A 14036-nucleotide genomic window follows, 5' to 3' on the forward strand; every position below is an offset into this window, starting at 1 on the left:
CATTGTTGAAACATCTGATGCAAAGTTAAAATGACTGAAAACTCAGTTTTATCTCATGAGCTGTAAAAGAGCAACCTCTGAGCAATATCATATCTTCTGGGGGTGCAAAAATCTTCCTTTCATCATGTCTAATGTGTCATTTCGATGTCTAAGCATCATTCTGCAGAGCTCAATGCAGTGTGTGTGTGTGTGTGTGTGTGTGTGTGTGTGTGTGTGTGTGTGTGTGTGTGTGTGTGTGTGTGTGTGTGTGTGTGTGTGTGTGTGTGTGTGTGTGTGTGTGTGTGTGTGTCTGTGTCTGTGTCTGTGTCTGTGTGTGTGTGTGTGTGTGTGTTGTTGCAGATGGCACCCCCTTCAGCTGGTGGCTGGGACGGGCTGGGGAAGCACACATGTACTGGGGTGGAGCAGTGCCGGGGAGCCAGCAGTGTGCATGTGGCCTTCAGGAGAACTGTGTGCATCCTGAACACTTCTGTAACTGTGATGCCGACAGCAAAGAGTGGTACGACACCAGACTCTGTTCACACTTGTAGTTCAGTTCTCTTGGTTCTTCAGGTCTGGACCAAAAAAATAAAACGCTACATTTAGTTTTGGTTTTGCTTAGCATTCACACTGTCATTTTTAACACCACAACCAGGGTTTGAAATGAACACCTGCAAACCCACTGGTAACGCTGTCAAATCACTAGCCAATTTGGCTTGTTACTGTACTATGTGTACTCACAAGTTTGTGTAAGGCAAATTTGCACGAATTTAGCGTATACTCATGAGTCATTGTAATATATTAAATACAATATATTAAATATATTGTGATATATTAAATACAGTGTATTGTGAAAAATATACACATATCTGGCTTACTTGACCATGCACGTCACTACACAACAAATAACGGCGTGCTTTTTCATTTGCATTGAAGCAATAGCGAGGATTAAAAAGCATTTGGTTAACTGAATCAGAAAAGCCATTATTTTCAAACATCCTACATGTTCTTTGTACTGTATTGATCTGTCCACCTAAAACACATTTTTGGTGAAAATGATGACAACGAATGAGGAAGGGAGGAAATTGCTGGATGACAGGATTTAGTTTTAATAAGAAATAAATGTATGACATCCAAATTCTATATAAAAATATATATATGCATGTATAATAAAAGTTGAATATATAATAATGTACATATATATGTGTGTCTCTGTGTGTGTATATATATACAGGTCCTTCTCAAAAAATTAGCATATTGTGATAAAGTTCATAATTTTCCATAATGTAATGATAAAAATTAAACTTTCATTTATTTTAGATTCATTGCACACCAACTGAAATATTTCAGGTCTTTTATTGTTTTAATACTGATGATTTTGGCATACAGCTCATGAAAACCCAAAATTCCTGTCTCAAAAAATTAGCATATCATGAAAAGGGTCTCTAAACGAGCTATTAACCTAATCATCTGAATCAACTAATTAACTCCAAACACCTGCAAAAGATTCCTGAGGCTTTTAAAAACTCCCAGCCTGTTTCATTACTCAAAACCGCAATCATGGGTAAGACTGCCGACCTGACTGCTGTCCAGAAGGCCATCATTGACACCCTCAAGCAAGAGGGTAAGACACAGAAAGAAATTTCTGAACAAATAGGCTGTTCCCAGAGTGCTGTATCAAGGCACCTCAGTGGGAAGTCTGTGGGAAGGAAAAAGTGTGGCAAAAAACGCTGCACAACGAGAAGAGGTGACCGGACCCTGACGAAGATTGTGGAGAAGGACCGATTCCAGACCTTGGGGGACCTGCGGAAGCAGTGGACTGAGTCTGGAGTAGAAACATCCAGAGCCACCGTGCACAGGCGTGTGCAGGAAATGGGCTACAGGTGCCGCATTCCCCAGGTCAAGCCACTTTTGAATCAGAAACAGCGGCAGAAGCGCCTGACCTGGGCTACAGAGAAGCAACACTGGACTGTTGCTCAGTTTTGCATGTCATTCGGAAATCAAGGTGCCAGAGTCTGGAGGAAGACTGGGGAGAAGGAAATGCCAAAATGCCTGAAGTCCAGTGTCAAGTACCCACAGTCAGTGATGGTCTGGGGTGCCATGTCAGCTGCTGGTGTTGGTCCACTGTGTTTTATCAAGGGCAGGGTCAATGCAGCTAGCTATCAGGAGATTTTGGAGCACTTCATGCTTCCATCTGCTGAAAAGCTTATGGAGATGAAGATTTAATTTTTCAGCACGACCTGGCACCTGCTCACAGTGCCAAAACCACTGGTAAATGGTTTACTGACCATGGTATTACTGTGCTCAATTGGCCTGCCAACTCTCCTGACCTGAACCCCATAGAGAATCTGTGGGATATTGTGAAGAGAAAGTTGAGAGACGCAAGACCCAACACTCTGGATGAGCTTAAGGCCGCTATCGAAGCATCCTGGGCCTCCATAACACCTCAGCAGTGCCACAGGCTGATTGCCTCCATGCCACGCCGCATTGAAGCAGTCTTTTCTGCAAAAGGATTCCCGACCAAGTATTGACTATTGAGTGCATAACTGAACATAATTATTTGAAGGTTGACTTTTTTTTTGTATTAAAAACACTTCTTTTATTGGTCGGATTAAATATGCTAATTTTTTGAGACAGGAATTTTGGGTTTTCATGAGCTGTATGCCAAAATCATCAGTATTAAAACAATAAAAGACCTGAAATATTTCAGTTGGTGTGCAATGAATCTAAAATATATGAAAGTTTAATTTTTATCATTACATTATGGAAAATAATGAACTTTATCACAATATGCTAATTTTTTGAGAAGGACCTGTATATATATATATATATATATATATATATATATATATATATATATATATATATATATATATAATTATATATATATAATTATATATATATATATAAATATATGTATATATTATAAATTAGTGAAGTAGATTTACTATTTAATTGGAGTAATAAAAGTAACATGTGGATGCATTACAGTAATGAAAATTGGGAGATTATTATTATATTATATTGTGTTATTTAAAAATATTTTTTTTGTTTGACAGGTCTAATGACTCCGGGCTGCTGTCCCATAAAGAGCATTTGCCGGTTGGAGCGCTGGCTATCGGTGACATCAGCAGGTCCGGTTCAGAAGCGGCCTACAGAGTGGGTCCCATGCAGTGTTACGGAGACAGTAAGTGCTCCACAGATTTAATATTAGCCGCTCTAATCACACTGTAACCACTTACCCTGTCAGACTGGCTCTGGGTAGATTGGCACACATTTGCCACTTCATTAATGCTTAATGGAAAACTATATACATGTGCTACTGTAAATGCTTTCTCCAGGTAACTTCTGGAACGCCGCCTACTTCAACAAGGAGACTTCGTACCTGCACTTTCCAACGTTCCACGGGGAGCTGAGCGCCGATATCTCCTTCCTCTTTAAAACCAGCTCTTCATCAGGAGTGTTCCTGGAGAACCTGGGGATCAAAGACTTCATTCGGATTGAACTGAGCTGTGAGTGTGTTCAACTTTCCAGCTTTTTCCTCTACAGGAGAATCTCACAAAACCTGCCTAGACAGCTGACAGTTGTTTTTTCTCAGTTTTTTAAGGATCATTAATATTTTACTTTCACGTTTTACTTTCATGATTGGTTGCTGATAAACAGGAAATGACCATATATGGATCCGACAGCATTGTTCATGAGAGAGAACGGTGTGTGTGATGACAGGGTGCAGATCGTGATCGCGGAGAAGCGGGATGATTTAGAACGCCAACTTTTGATGAATTTATGAGAAATTTACAGAGGCAAACGGACAAAGTGTAGTAAAATAAAGACCTAAATGTGTATTTTGGACTTTTTTCAGCACAAGTCTGAAGACAAATAGGCCAAAATCTCAAAATTGACCAGTGAAAAAAAACCATTTTTTTGCCTGCATGTGTCTCGCCTTAAATTATAAAATATATGTAATATAAAAGAATAATATGTGGGGATTTCTTTAAGACTGCAGGGGAAGCTCGTAATGTTAAAAAAATTAATGGCGAAATATGTACTATTGTTTATATTTTATTGACTAAAAACGCGTTAGAACACGTTCATCTCGAAGACGAGTTTGTTCAGAATCAGCTTCATATAGACCCCTTTTCAGTTGGTAAACATGGTTACGTTTTTCTGTGGGCGGAGCTTAGGTGGTTGCTGAACGATTCCTCTAGCCGCTTCACTAACGTTAGTTTGCAAGTTTTGTTAGCTTGTTTTTTAACAATGACTGGAGAAAATCCGATTTTACCTTAATGTGCAAGGTCACTCACTGTCCAGGACCGCGATTGTTATTTGCGAAAGTTTATTTTAACGGACGGAACCAGATTGGCCGACCCGTACACTCTCAGGCAATGGATGGACAATCTGACAGGATTAACGTTAACGCTAGGCTACCTCCGGTTGAGTGGCCTGACTTCTACACCTATCCGATAGAGAAACAGAGTGTAAAGAGAAACTGAGGGCATATAAATCTTTAGATACCTATAACTATGTGCTGAATGGTCTTGTACAAGACTTGTGTGGTACGATCCGCAGTTCTGCCAGTGCCAAGAAGACGACAATGTAAAGAGTGACATTACGGTGCAATTTTAATGATTTTCTAGAAATAAAAATTCCAGGTACAGTATATTCATTTTTCATTGATTCTTGCCCCCAACAACACAACATTTAAGCTCCTTATTATGTAGCCGAATCTGTGCTGGTTTGTATTGGCCGCCTGCAGTTTTCCCTTTGTTTTGCCTCCAGCTATCGCCATGACGTAACTGTGACGTCAGCTCAAAATAGCAGGTCTATAGCAGATCGGCTGACTCGATTTCCTTCTCATTCACTCCCGGAGCGTCACAGTGCATTTCCCTGTTGAAGCCGAGCCTCCGTTAATTTAAATGGGGCTGTTTTTTTCAGTGCTCCGAAACTAGACGGTCATTGGATAAATGCTGTGATTATGATATGTCCCGCCCGCGGACGCTCAGCTTCTCTGGGGAGAATGGAGGAGTGGGCGGGACTAGACTCCGGCCTTCTGCGTGATGATTGGAGGGTCTGTCCAAAGACTGCATCTCCCTTTGATTGAGAGCGATTTTGTACAATAAAAAGTCGCGGATCGCGGATTCTGCAAGTGTAGTCGAAAGAAAAACTGCTGCAACCTATTTCTTGGTATTTATTTGGCGAAATTGCTAACCAATTTTCATCATAAATTTCACACAATTATACAACACATACCTTGTTTCAGTTTAACCTAATTCACACATTTCCTCTGTCGAGTTAAATGTCTTTTTTTTTAGATCATTTGTTCATTCATTCATTAATACAGCTTCCCCTCTTTGAAAGACCAGCAGCCGCCACTGATATATATATATTGCATGTTAATTGGAATAGTAAAAGTAATATATGGATGCATTACAGTAATGACAATTTGGTGTTTAAATGTGCTGAAATGTCTTGATCTTTTATGCTGAAATATCTTAATGGCCATAAAAATGTAAAATAAAAGTTTACATTTTTTCTTTGGATTTGTGGTTAAATATGGCTTGTACATGTTCTTGACATGTTTCATGAGATTCACCCCTGTAGGAAAAAACACTGTGGTTGTGTGCGTGTGGGGTTGTGTGTGTGTGTGTGTGTATGTGTGTGTGTGTGCGTGTGTGCGTGTGTGCGTGTGTGCGTGTGTGTGTGTGTGCACGTGTGCGCGCGTGTGCGTGCGTGTGAGTGTGTGTTTTCCCCTAATCCAAGGAACCTGTCGGCTGAAAATATAGACATCACAAAACGGTTTCCTCCAGGGAAATTACCACAGAATAGCTGTTGAACCAATATGTAGAGATGTGCTCCACTGGTTTGCAATGCGCTCAGAGTGAAAACCCCTCTATATGATCATTTTAAGACCTTTGGTCATTTTATTAGCAGTGTTTGCTAAGTCAAGCATCTCGATCACTCGTAGTGGTCTGAAGGCCTAGACCCAAGTATGAAAGTTCAGTGTTTGTTTTTGTGCTCCAGACATGATTCTTCATGTCTTCCTGTAGATCTAACAGTAGTGCATGACGCTAATAATGCCAAGGACATGGCTTCGATATGTTAGAAATAGTTCTAGTTGTTTAATTGAAGTTGTAAAAGTAATATATATGGATGCATTTCAGTAATGAGAATTGGGAGTTTATAATATAATATTCTTTTTGCTCACTGGATCATAAAACAGCTGAAAAAAATCACACAGATGAATAAAGCAAAAGATGATAGAAACTGCATAACAAAACACTAAAAATCATCCAGAACACAAATATGCACAAAAACCACTTTCATTATCTCTCCCAAAATGTAAAATCCACTTTGACTGCTGCTAGATGAGCACTATCTGTCTGGTGTTCATCCGAACCCTATAAAACCCATGTCCTCTGGGTGTGTGTCTAGATTTTTATTACACCCCTCCGCCACATGGTCCCTGTCTATTACGCGACTCTTTAACTGCATAAAAGAGCTGTTAAATTCCTGGACGTAATAGGCTCATGTGATGGATGAGAATAGAGTATGTGAAGACCTTACAGCGCCTGGCCGCTTGTTCCTTTATAATGACAAATCCTTTGGCTGGAAGAGCTCAATTAACCTCTCATTATATTCTGACTGGTTTGGGCGCCTGTTGAGGCGGCTCATGTTGGACGTGAACTCTAAAGGAAGTTCGTTTCAAAGAAGCCGATGGAAAAAACAGTGGCATCTGAGACCTGAGCTGTCGGGTGCTGGAGTTCAAACTATATATTTATAGTTCAAGCTAAAATTGTGATTTGCTCGCCAACATGTCACTCCATGACTTTATTTCCTTCATGTAGCAAAAAAAGTTTTTTTCCATATCAAGGTTGTGCACCATTCAGAGATGGATTGAAAATGCCTTTTAAATTACAGTTCTCTTCCTGGATTTATAGAAACATTCTGCAGAATTGCAGTTTGAATTTGAATCTAAGGATGTAGAATTAAACTGAATTGAAAATCAAAGAAATTCATGTATGATTCTGATTATTATCATCAATGTTGAAAACAATTGTGATGCTTAATATTTTTGTGGAAACAGTGATAAATTTTTTTAGGATTCTTTGATGAATAGAAAGTTCAAAAGAACAGCGTTTATTTGAAAAAGAAATTATGCGCAATATACGTAACCCCACAGCAACAATATACATCGTTCGTGGGTGAGTGACAAGATAAGAGAGAGAAAGTGCAGTTGGTAACGTGTATCTAGTCTAAAATAAATATTGGAAGCGGTTCAGATATTTCAGTATTGATATGTCTCAAAAGTTTTTTATTTTTGACAACAATGCTTTGCAGTTAGTTTATTATTTCACATGCCTTTTTAAAAGACTACAATTGACCCTTCGCTAAGCCACGCCCAAAAACCGCCACTGGCCAATCGTGTCTTAGCAACCGTAACTAGGCGCGGGAGGTCTGGCAAGCTTTCGAGCGAGGGAAACATGCCGAAACGTTGTGCGTATGGATTGTGCAAATCTGATACCCGGTATCCTAAAAGTTTGGACGGGGTAGTGTAATTTTTTTCCTTCCCGACAATCAAAAAGCCAAGGTGAGATATTATGTGTGTGGATCAAGCAGTGTGGGAGAACCCATTCACATCTAAGTGTCGACAGGATTAACAAAAACACCTATTGCTTGGAAGTTGGAAATAATGACGGTTCTTTGTTCATAATGCATATATTTTAACGTAAAATAAGACGATTAAAGACAAGACGGAGGCTCACTGACATACTTTAAAATATTTCAGCATTTTGTTAATCGACGGCCTACTACCCCTGAGTAACTTTAACCCAATCCGATCGCGGCTCTCCCGGTGTTAGTGTTATTCCACAAGATTTATGGATAAACTGTTTGATTTATAATTATTAGATTAGTTTCACATTTCACATACCCTTCTGTGCACGAACATAGCTGTTCCTCGATTCGTGTGTTTCCCATGTGAATGGTCAGCGTATGAGGCACTGCTGCTGCGACTATAGGCTTTAGCTTCAATTTTTATTAAATTATTCTCTAATCGGTTGCATATTATGTCGTGGATATATCCCTCAAATGCATACTGCAGCCCCTTTTGTCTTGCTCTCTCAGATATTTCACATTTTCGCCAAAAATTACAAATTATCTCATTGGGAATGTCTGACACCGGTGCATACACACTGTAATAGATGTGCTAGACGCGAAAGCTTGACAGGCGTAGCAACAGTAACTAAGGAGGGTGGGGCTTAGCGAAGGGTCAATTGAATATATTATATATAAAATTCAACCTGCCAAAATGTCTAGTAGGAGTGACTGTTACACGCCACTGCAGAAATACACACGCATTTGGCGGGTTGGCGGGTGTTAACCCTTCGGAGTCTTGGGCTATTTTTGCCGTTTTTGAGTGCTTTTATTTTATTTTTTTTGAGTTTGCCACATAATCAAATGTTTACCATACCAATGTTTGGTATTATTTTTTTCAGCACAACATCACCTATATGACCTGACAATTAGTTTTTCACTTTGATGTACTGTATCAACATACTGGACCCAAAATCACACAAAAAACACAAAATCCGATTAGAAAAATGATAGCTTTTCTACTACAAAAAACACAAGCATGCTCAATGAAGCATTTTTAAAAGGTTTAAAATGTAAACACAAGTTGTAAATGTCAACATATACAGGCACAATTCAGATATAATCAAGCTATATACAAAAAAAATATGATTTACAAAAAAAAAACGGGTGTAGCCATAGGCTTTTTTTCTTTCTTTTTAGCTCAGCCACTTTTAAAAAAAATGTTGTGCACACAATTATACAGAGAGCTATATTTAAGGCCTTGCATTCCCAGAGTATGAGGGTTACCAAATAGTGCAAATACAAAATAAAAAATGTAAAATTTAGATAAAATGAAACGTCTCGGTTACGTATGTAACCCTAGTTCCCTGATAGGGAACGAGACGCTGCGTCAAACGCTGTGGGAACGCCCCTGCGTTGTGCGTCATGAAGCACGTATGGAATCAGCCCAATGGAGAGATGAAACGTCATAGGCGGGTGACGTCATCGACCAGGAAACTATAAAGCACCCCAAAAACACAAGCGCATTAGCTTCTGATAGGCTTGAAGGAAGCGCTAACGGGAGTGCCGGGAGTATGGCGGAGCGACGCAGCGTCTCGTTCCCTATCAGGGAACTAGGGTTACATACGTAACCGAGACGTTCCCTTTCAAGGGAACTTCGAGCTGCGTCAAACGCTGCGGGAACGCGAATACCCACGTCGCCATAGGACCAAATGACCGTCATGTGAGACTAGCGCACAGAGGACGAGAGCACCTGTGCCCCAGGGGTAGAGCTTAAGTCTAGGTCATAGAACTTAATAAAAGTATGCGGTGAAGACCATCCAGCCGCATCACAAACATCACTCAGGGAAACCCCCGACAAAAGAGCTTTAGAAGCAGCCATACTCCTGGTAGAGTGAGCTCGGACAACCAAAGGTGAAGGCTGGCCAGCCGACTCATAAGCAAGTGAGATAGCCTCAACCACCCACTTGCTCATTCTCTGTTTAGACACCGGACACCCTTTCCTGGGTGGCCCGAAACATACAAAAAGTTGTTCTGATTTCCTCCACAGGGCAGCTCTGTGGACATAAGCGTCTAATGCCCTAACAGGGCAGAGTGAATTACGTTTCTCCTGGTCCGATGACATAAATGGAGGAGGACAGAAAGCCTGCAGAACCGTAGGTCTAACAATATTAGTAGGAACCTTAGGAACGTAACCTGGTCTAGGATGCAGAAAAGCTTTAACCATGCCAGGTGCAAATTCCAGGCACGAGGGTGAAACCGACAGAACCTGCAAATCTCCGATTCTTTTTAGTGAAGAGATAGCAAGCAAAAAGATAGTCTTAAAAGTGAGAAACTTCTCGGGAACTTCTTCGATAGGTTCAAAAGGAGCTAGGGAAAGACCTTCTAATACAATGGCCAGATCCCAAGTCGGCACCCTCGTACGAACTGCTGGCCTCAGCCTCAAAGTGCCACGGAGGAAACGAGTTATAAGCGGGTGTCTCCCAAGAGAAACTCCACTGAAAGGGACGTGGTAAGCAGCTAGTGCCGCCACATACACCTTTAGTGTGGAGGGGGATAACCCTGTGGAGAAGCGCTCCTGCAGGAATTCCAGCACTGCACCCACTGGGCAGTTAACTGGGTCCTGCAGGTGTTCTCCACACCAAGAAGTGAAAAGTTTCCACTTCAAGGCATAAAGCTTCCTCGTGGATGGAGCTCTGGAGTTAAGAATGGTCTCAACAACCTCGGTTGAGAGACCGGAGTCTATGAGCTGGGCCCCCTCAGAGGCCAAGCCCACAGTTTCCACAATTCTGGGCGGGGGTGAAGTATCGTGCCCCCCGCCTGGGAGAGTAGATCCCTCCTGACCGGGAGCTCCAAAGGAGAACCGTCCAGGAGAGAAATCAGGTCCGCAAACCATACTCGGGCCGGCCAGAACGGGGCTACTAGTAGTAGACTGACCCCGTCCCGGCGGACCCTCTCCAGAACTCCTGGTAACAGAGCAATCGGGGGAAAGGCGTACAGACGTGACCTCGGCCACGGCTGCACCATAGCATCCAACCCCAGGGGGGCTGGAAGAGTGACGGAGAACCACCGATGACAATGAGTGGTCTCCTTGGAAGCGAATAGGTCCACCTCGGCGCGACCGAAACTCAACCAAAGGAGCTCCACCACCTCGGGGTGGAGTCTCCATTCCCCTGGCCTCGGCCCCTGCCTCGACAGGGAGTCTGCTACCACATTCAAATACCCAGGGAGATACATTGCTCTCAGAGATAGTAGCTTCCCTTGGGACCACAGGAGGATCTGACGGGCCAACTTGTAAAGCCGGCGAGACCGCAGGCCCCCCTGATGATTTATATAAGAGACCACCGACGGTGAAGGGAGAGATAAGGCAGAGCCCGTCTCAAACCCCGCTGTGAGATCCATCTGCGATCCCCACGATAAGCGCCGCCGCTCTGCCTCGGCAGAAGCGGGACCCGAACCGCGGGGAGCGCACACCGAACCGCTCTCCTCAAAGAGCGATCGGCGGGAGCGGAGCGTCCTTAACGGCAAACGCTCGCAATGCTCACAGTCTGCTCCCTCGAGAGCAAACTGGGCATGCTGAACTCCCAAACAAACAACACAAAGATCATGTGTATCCCCGCTCGTTAAATAACGCGAGCAGGGAGGAACACACTTTCTAAACTGCTGTTCGTCCGCCATAATCTCTCAATATATATATATATATAGGGATAAATTGTTTGTGTGGTGCAGGGTATGTAAGACAGACAATATCACACAGGGACAGATTCACATGTAGCGCGACTGAAAGCACAGAAGCTAATGCGCTTGTGTTTTTGGGGTGCTTTATAGTTTCCTGGTCGATGACGTCACCCGCCTATGACGTTTCATCTCTCCATTGGGCTGATTCCATACGTGCTTCATGACGCACAACGCAGGGGCGTTCCCACAGCGTTTGACGCAGCTCGAAGTTCCCTTGAAAGGGAACTATATATCACAAAAAGGAGGTGTGGCAATAGGCGTTTTTTCTTTACTTTTTTGCTTAGAAACTCTACAAGACACTTCATGTACAATTACACAGATAGCTACATTACAGGGCTTTCATTCCTTGAGTAAGAGGGGTTCCTCAATAGTGCAAATATACCATACAAAAGGTAAAATTAACACAAAATCAAACTATACATACAAGTATTTACAACAAATATCAGGTGTTTTTTATTTAATTTAATTTTTTATCTGTGCCTCTCCTCATAACAGTTTATCTAAATCTACTCCTAAACTACCTGAACTACACTACTCCTAAACTACCTAAACTACTCCTAAACTACTATCAAAATCTACTCAAACTCTTCCAAAAACTAGCAATAATATCTCTCTATGCATGATATATATAACCGTATATATATGTCTCTCTTTGTCAACTCCGTAAATCCTCTGCCTTTCCATTTCGCTTCTTTGCTCAGTTGGCTCCTCCTCCATTCCCTAAAACGTGCAGCCTGAAGAGAGGAGTCAGCAGATTCACACATTTTTCTCCGTTTTGTTTTATGACAAAAACCGACGAAGTTATTAGAATAAATGCAACGCCTGTCGCATCACATCTGGCGTTCTTTTACGAACGCATCAATATTTGTTTATATAAAGTTTAAATTATCATATCTCCGTTTTTACTTGGTCTATCAACACAAAACAAAAAGTAACATAGAATTTCAAGCCAGCACTTTCGACAGAAGTGGACGGCAGCGCTCAACGTGCCTTTGTTTTTATGCTTCAACGTCTTAAACTGGACATGTAACTTGATCACGCCGGCGTGATCGGCGACCCCAAAGAGTTAATGTCAAGCCCTGAATATAGTGTGTATTGAATATAGAACTGACACTTCCATATATATAAAAAAGCAGCATGAATATTCAGCTATACATCCCCATTTGTGTTCCATAGAGAAAATAAAGTGTTTGTAGTGACATGAGTGTGAGTAAATCTGCATTTCTGGCTGAAATATCCCTTTAATAACGATTGAGATGATGACTCCGATGCGCTTGCTTCTACATTTTTAAAAGCAACTCACTTTTGTGTCATATTTGCCACAGACGCTCCAGCGGTGTGTGTTTCTGTAGCTCACCCTGAGCATCAGCTGTGCCGCGCGTGCGGTGAATAATAAAGAGGTCGTAGCACATCATCAGTGTTTTTGTAGAGTTTTCTGTCATTAGAAAGTGCTTCATGACAGAAGGTGCCGATCTCTCTCAGCCGCAAGGGGTCTTCGTTCAGATGTGCTGAAATCCTGCAGATGGAGCGGCCGGAGCCTGAAGTTTTACCCATTCTTCAACATATGTGAAGAAAATAAGATGTGGAAACTAGATTTAATTAGGAATTGGTAGGAAGAACAATTATAAGTTTTTAACAAACTAACAAAGAAGAACTGTCAAGAACGTGTCTACGTCATATATCACTCCAAAATCAAATAAAAAACAGGATATTTAGCTTACAAATATTATACTCTAATAAAAAAATACATATTTTTTTAAAAATAAAAAACTTTACTACGATAAAATAGAGCTTGATCCGCACTCGAAATTTGACATCTTTTTAATTGAATGTTATTCACTACGTTTCAGCTCACAGGATTTTTCAGTGTGTTAAATAATCAAATCCCTCCATCCGCTATTTAAACAATTAATTATATTGATGTCATCAAGATTAGTCAGTTAAATGTCTTAGGTTTTTCAAAATCACTCAATGTCAACTTCAGTTAACAATTGTCCACAGAGAGCATAATCTTTTTAACCAAGTTAATCACATCCACCAATAATTTACATGAAGCACAAGACATACTCTATAAAAACTAATAAAAAATACATTTATGCCATACTAAGTATACAACAAATCCATTTCTGAATTCATCAGAAATACATCGTCCTTAATCAGCATCGATGATCACAGTTAGAATATTTAATTTATTTGAGAACATTTGTACAAATCATGTATTAATCCAATTATCTCTCCATTTAATTATAGAAAAACAGAAAAACCAGATTCCACATTCATGCCATTAGGAGCCAGTGATTTCAATTTATAAATCTAAAATGCTTCTCGTTTTAATAATTCTTTATTTATGTACAAGATTGTGCATAATGTTTGTCTTCTTTATTTTGCAAAAAGCACAACGTTTTGTTTTTCCTGTGAGTATACACAAAAGTAGAGTTTATAATGATGTATAACACCTACTGTATCTGTAAGACAAAAATGGACTGAGTTATTATATCTCTTTCACACTGATAAGAAACGAAGCGACCTGGCGTAACCGTTATTGTTACCGTTTCTTGTTTATTACTGTGAAGCTGTTTTTAAATAAAGTGTTTAAATAAGTGTTATTTTAAATAAAGGTGACTTGATTTGACCTAGTTTCAGCTTCAGAAAGCACGTCTATGGAATATTTGATGCATATGGCACACAAAATGGCAAACGCTTTGTGAGTTTTTAAGTTTCCGGGAGAC

General features: G+C 40.9%; 1 protein-coding gene across 2 annotated transcripts in view; it reads left to right on the forward strand.

Annotated features, from left to right (window-relative positions):
* The window catches only part of cntnap3 (contactin associated protein family member 3), a 184032-nt gene that overhangs the window by 147889 nt on the left and 22107 nt on the right, over window positions 1-14036 (forward strand). For both annotated transcript variants that reach the window (XM_077243733.1, XM_077243734.1), the window contains exons 14-16: window positions 340-496; window positions 3036-3163; window positions 3318-3488. In XM_077243733.1, the coding sequence (XP_077099848.1) occupies window positions 340-496; window positions 3036-3163; window positions 3318-3488 (456 nt within the window). The remainder of the gene's footprint in view (window positions 1-339; window positions 497-3035; window positions 3164-3317; window positions 3489-14036) is intronic.

This window comes from Siphateles boraxobius, unplaced genomic scaffold (genome assembly GCF_051911475.1).
Source record: "Siphateles boraxobius isolate OS27281-9 unplaced genomic scaffold, OSU_SipBor_1 25, whole genome shotgun sequence".
NCBI lineage: Eukaryota > Metazoa > Chordata > Actinopteri > Cypriniformes > Leuciscidae > Siphateles > Siphateles boraxobius.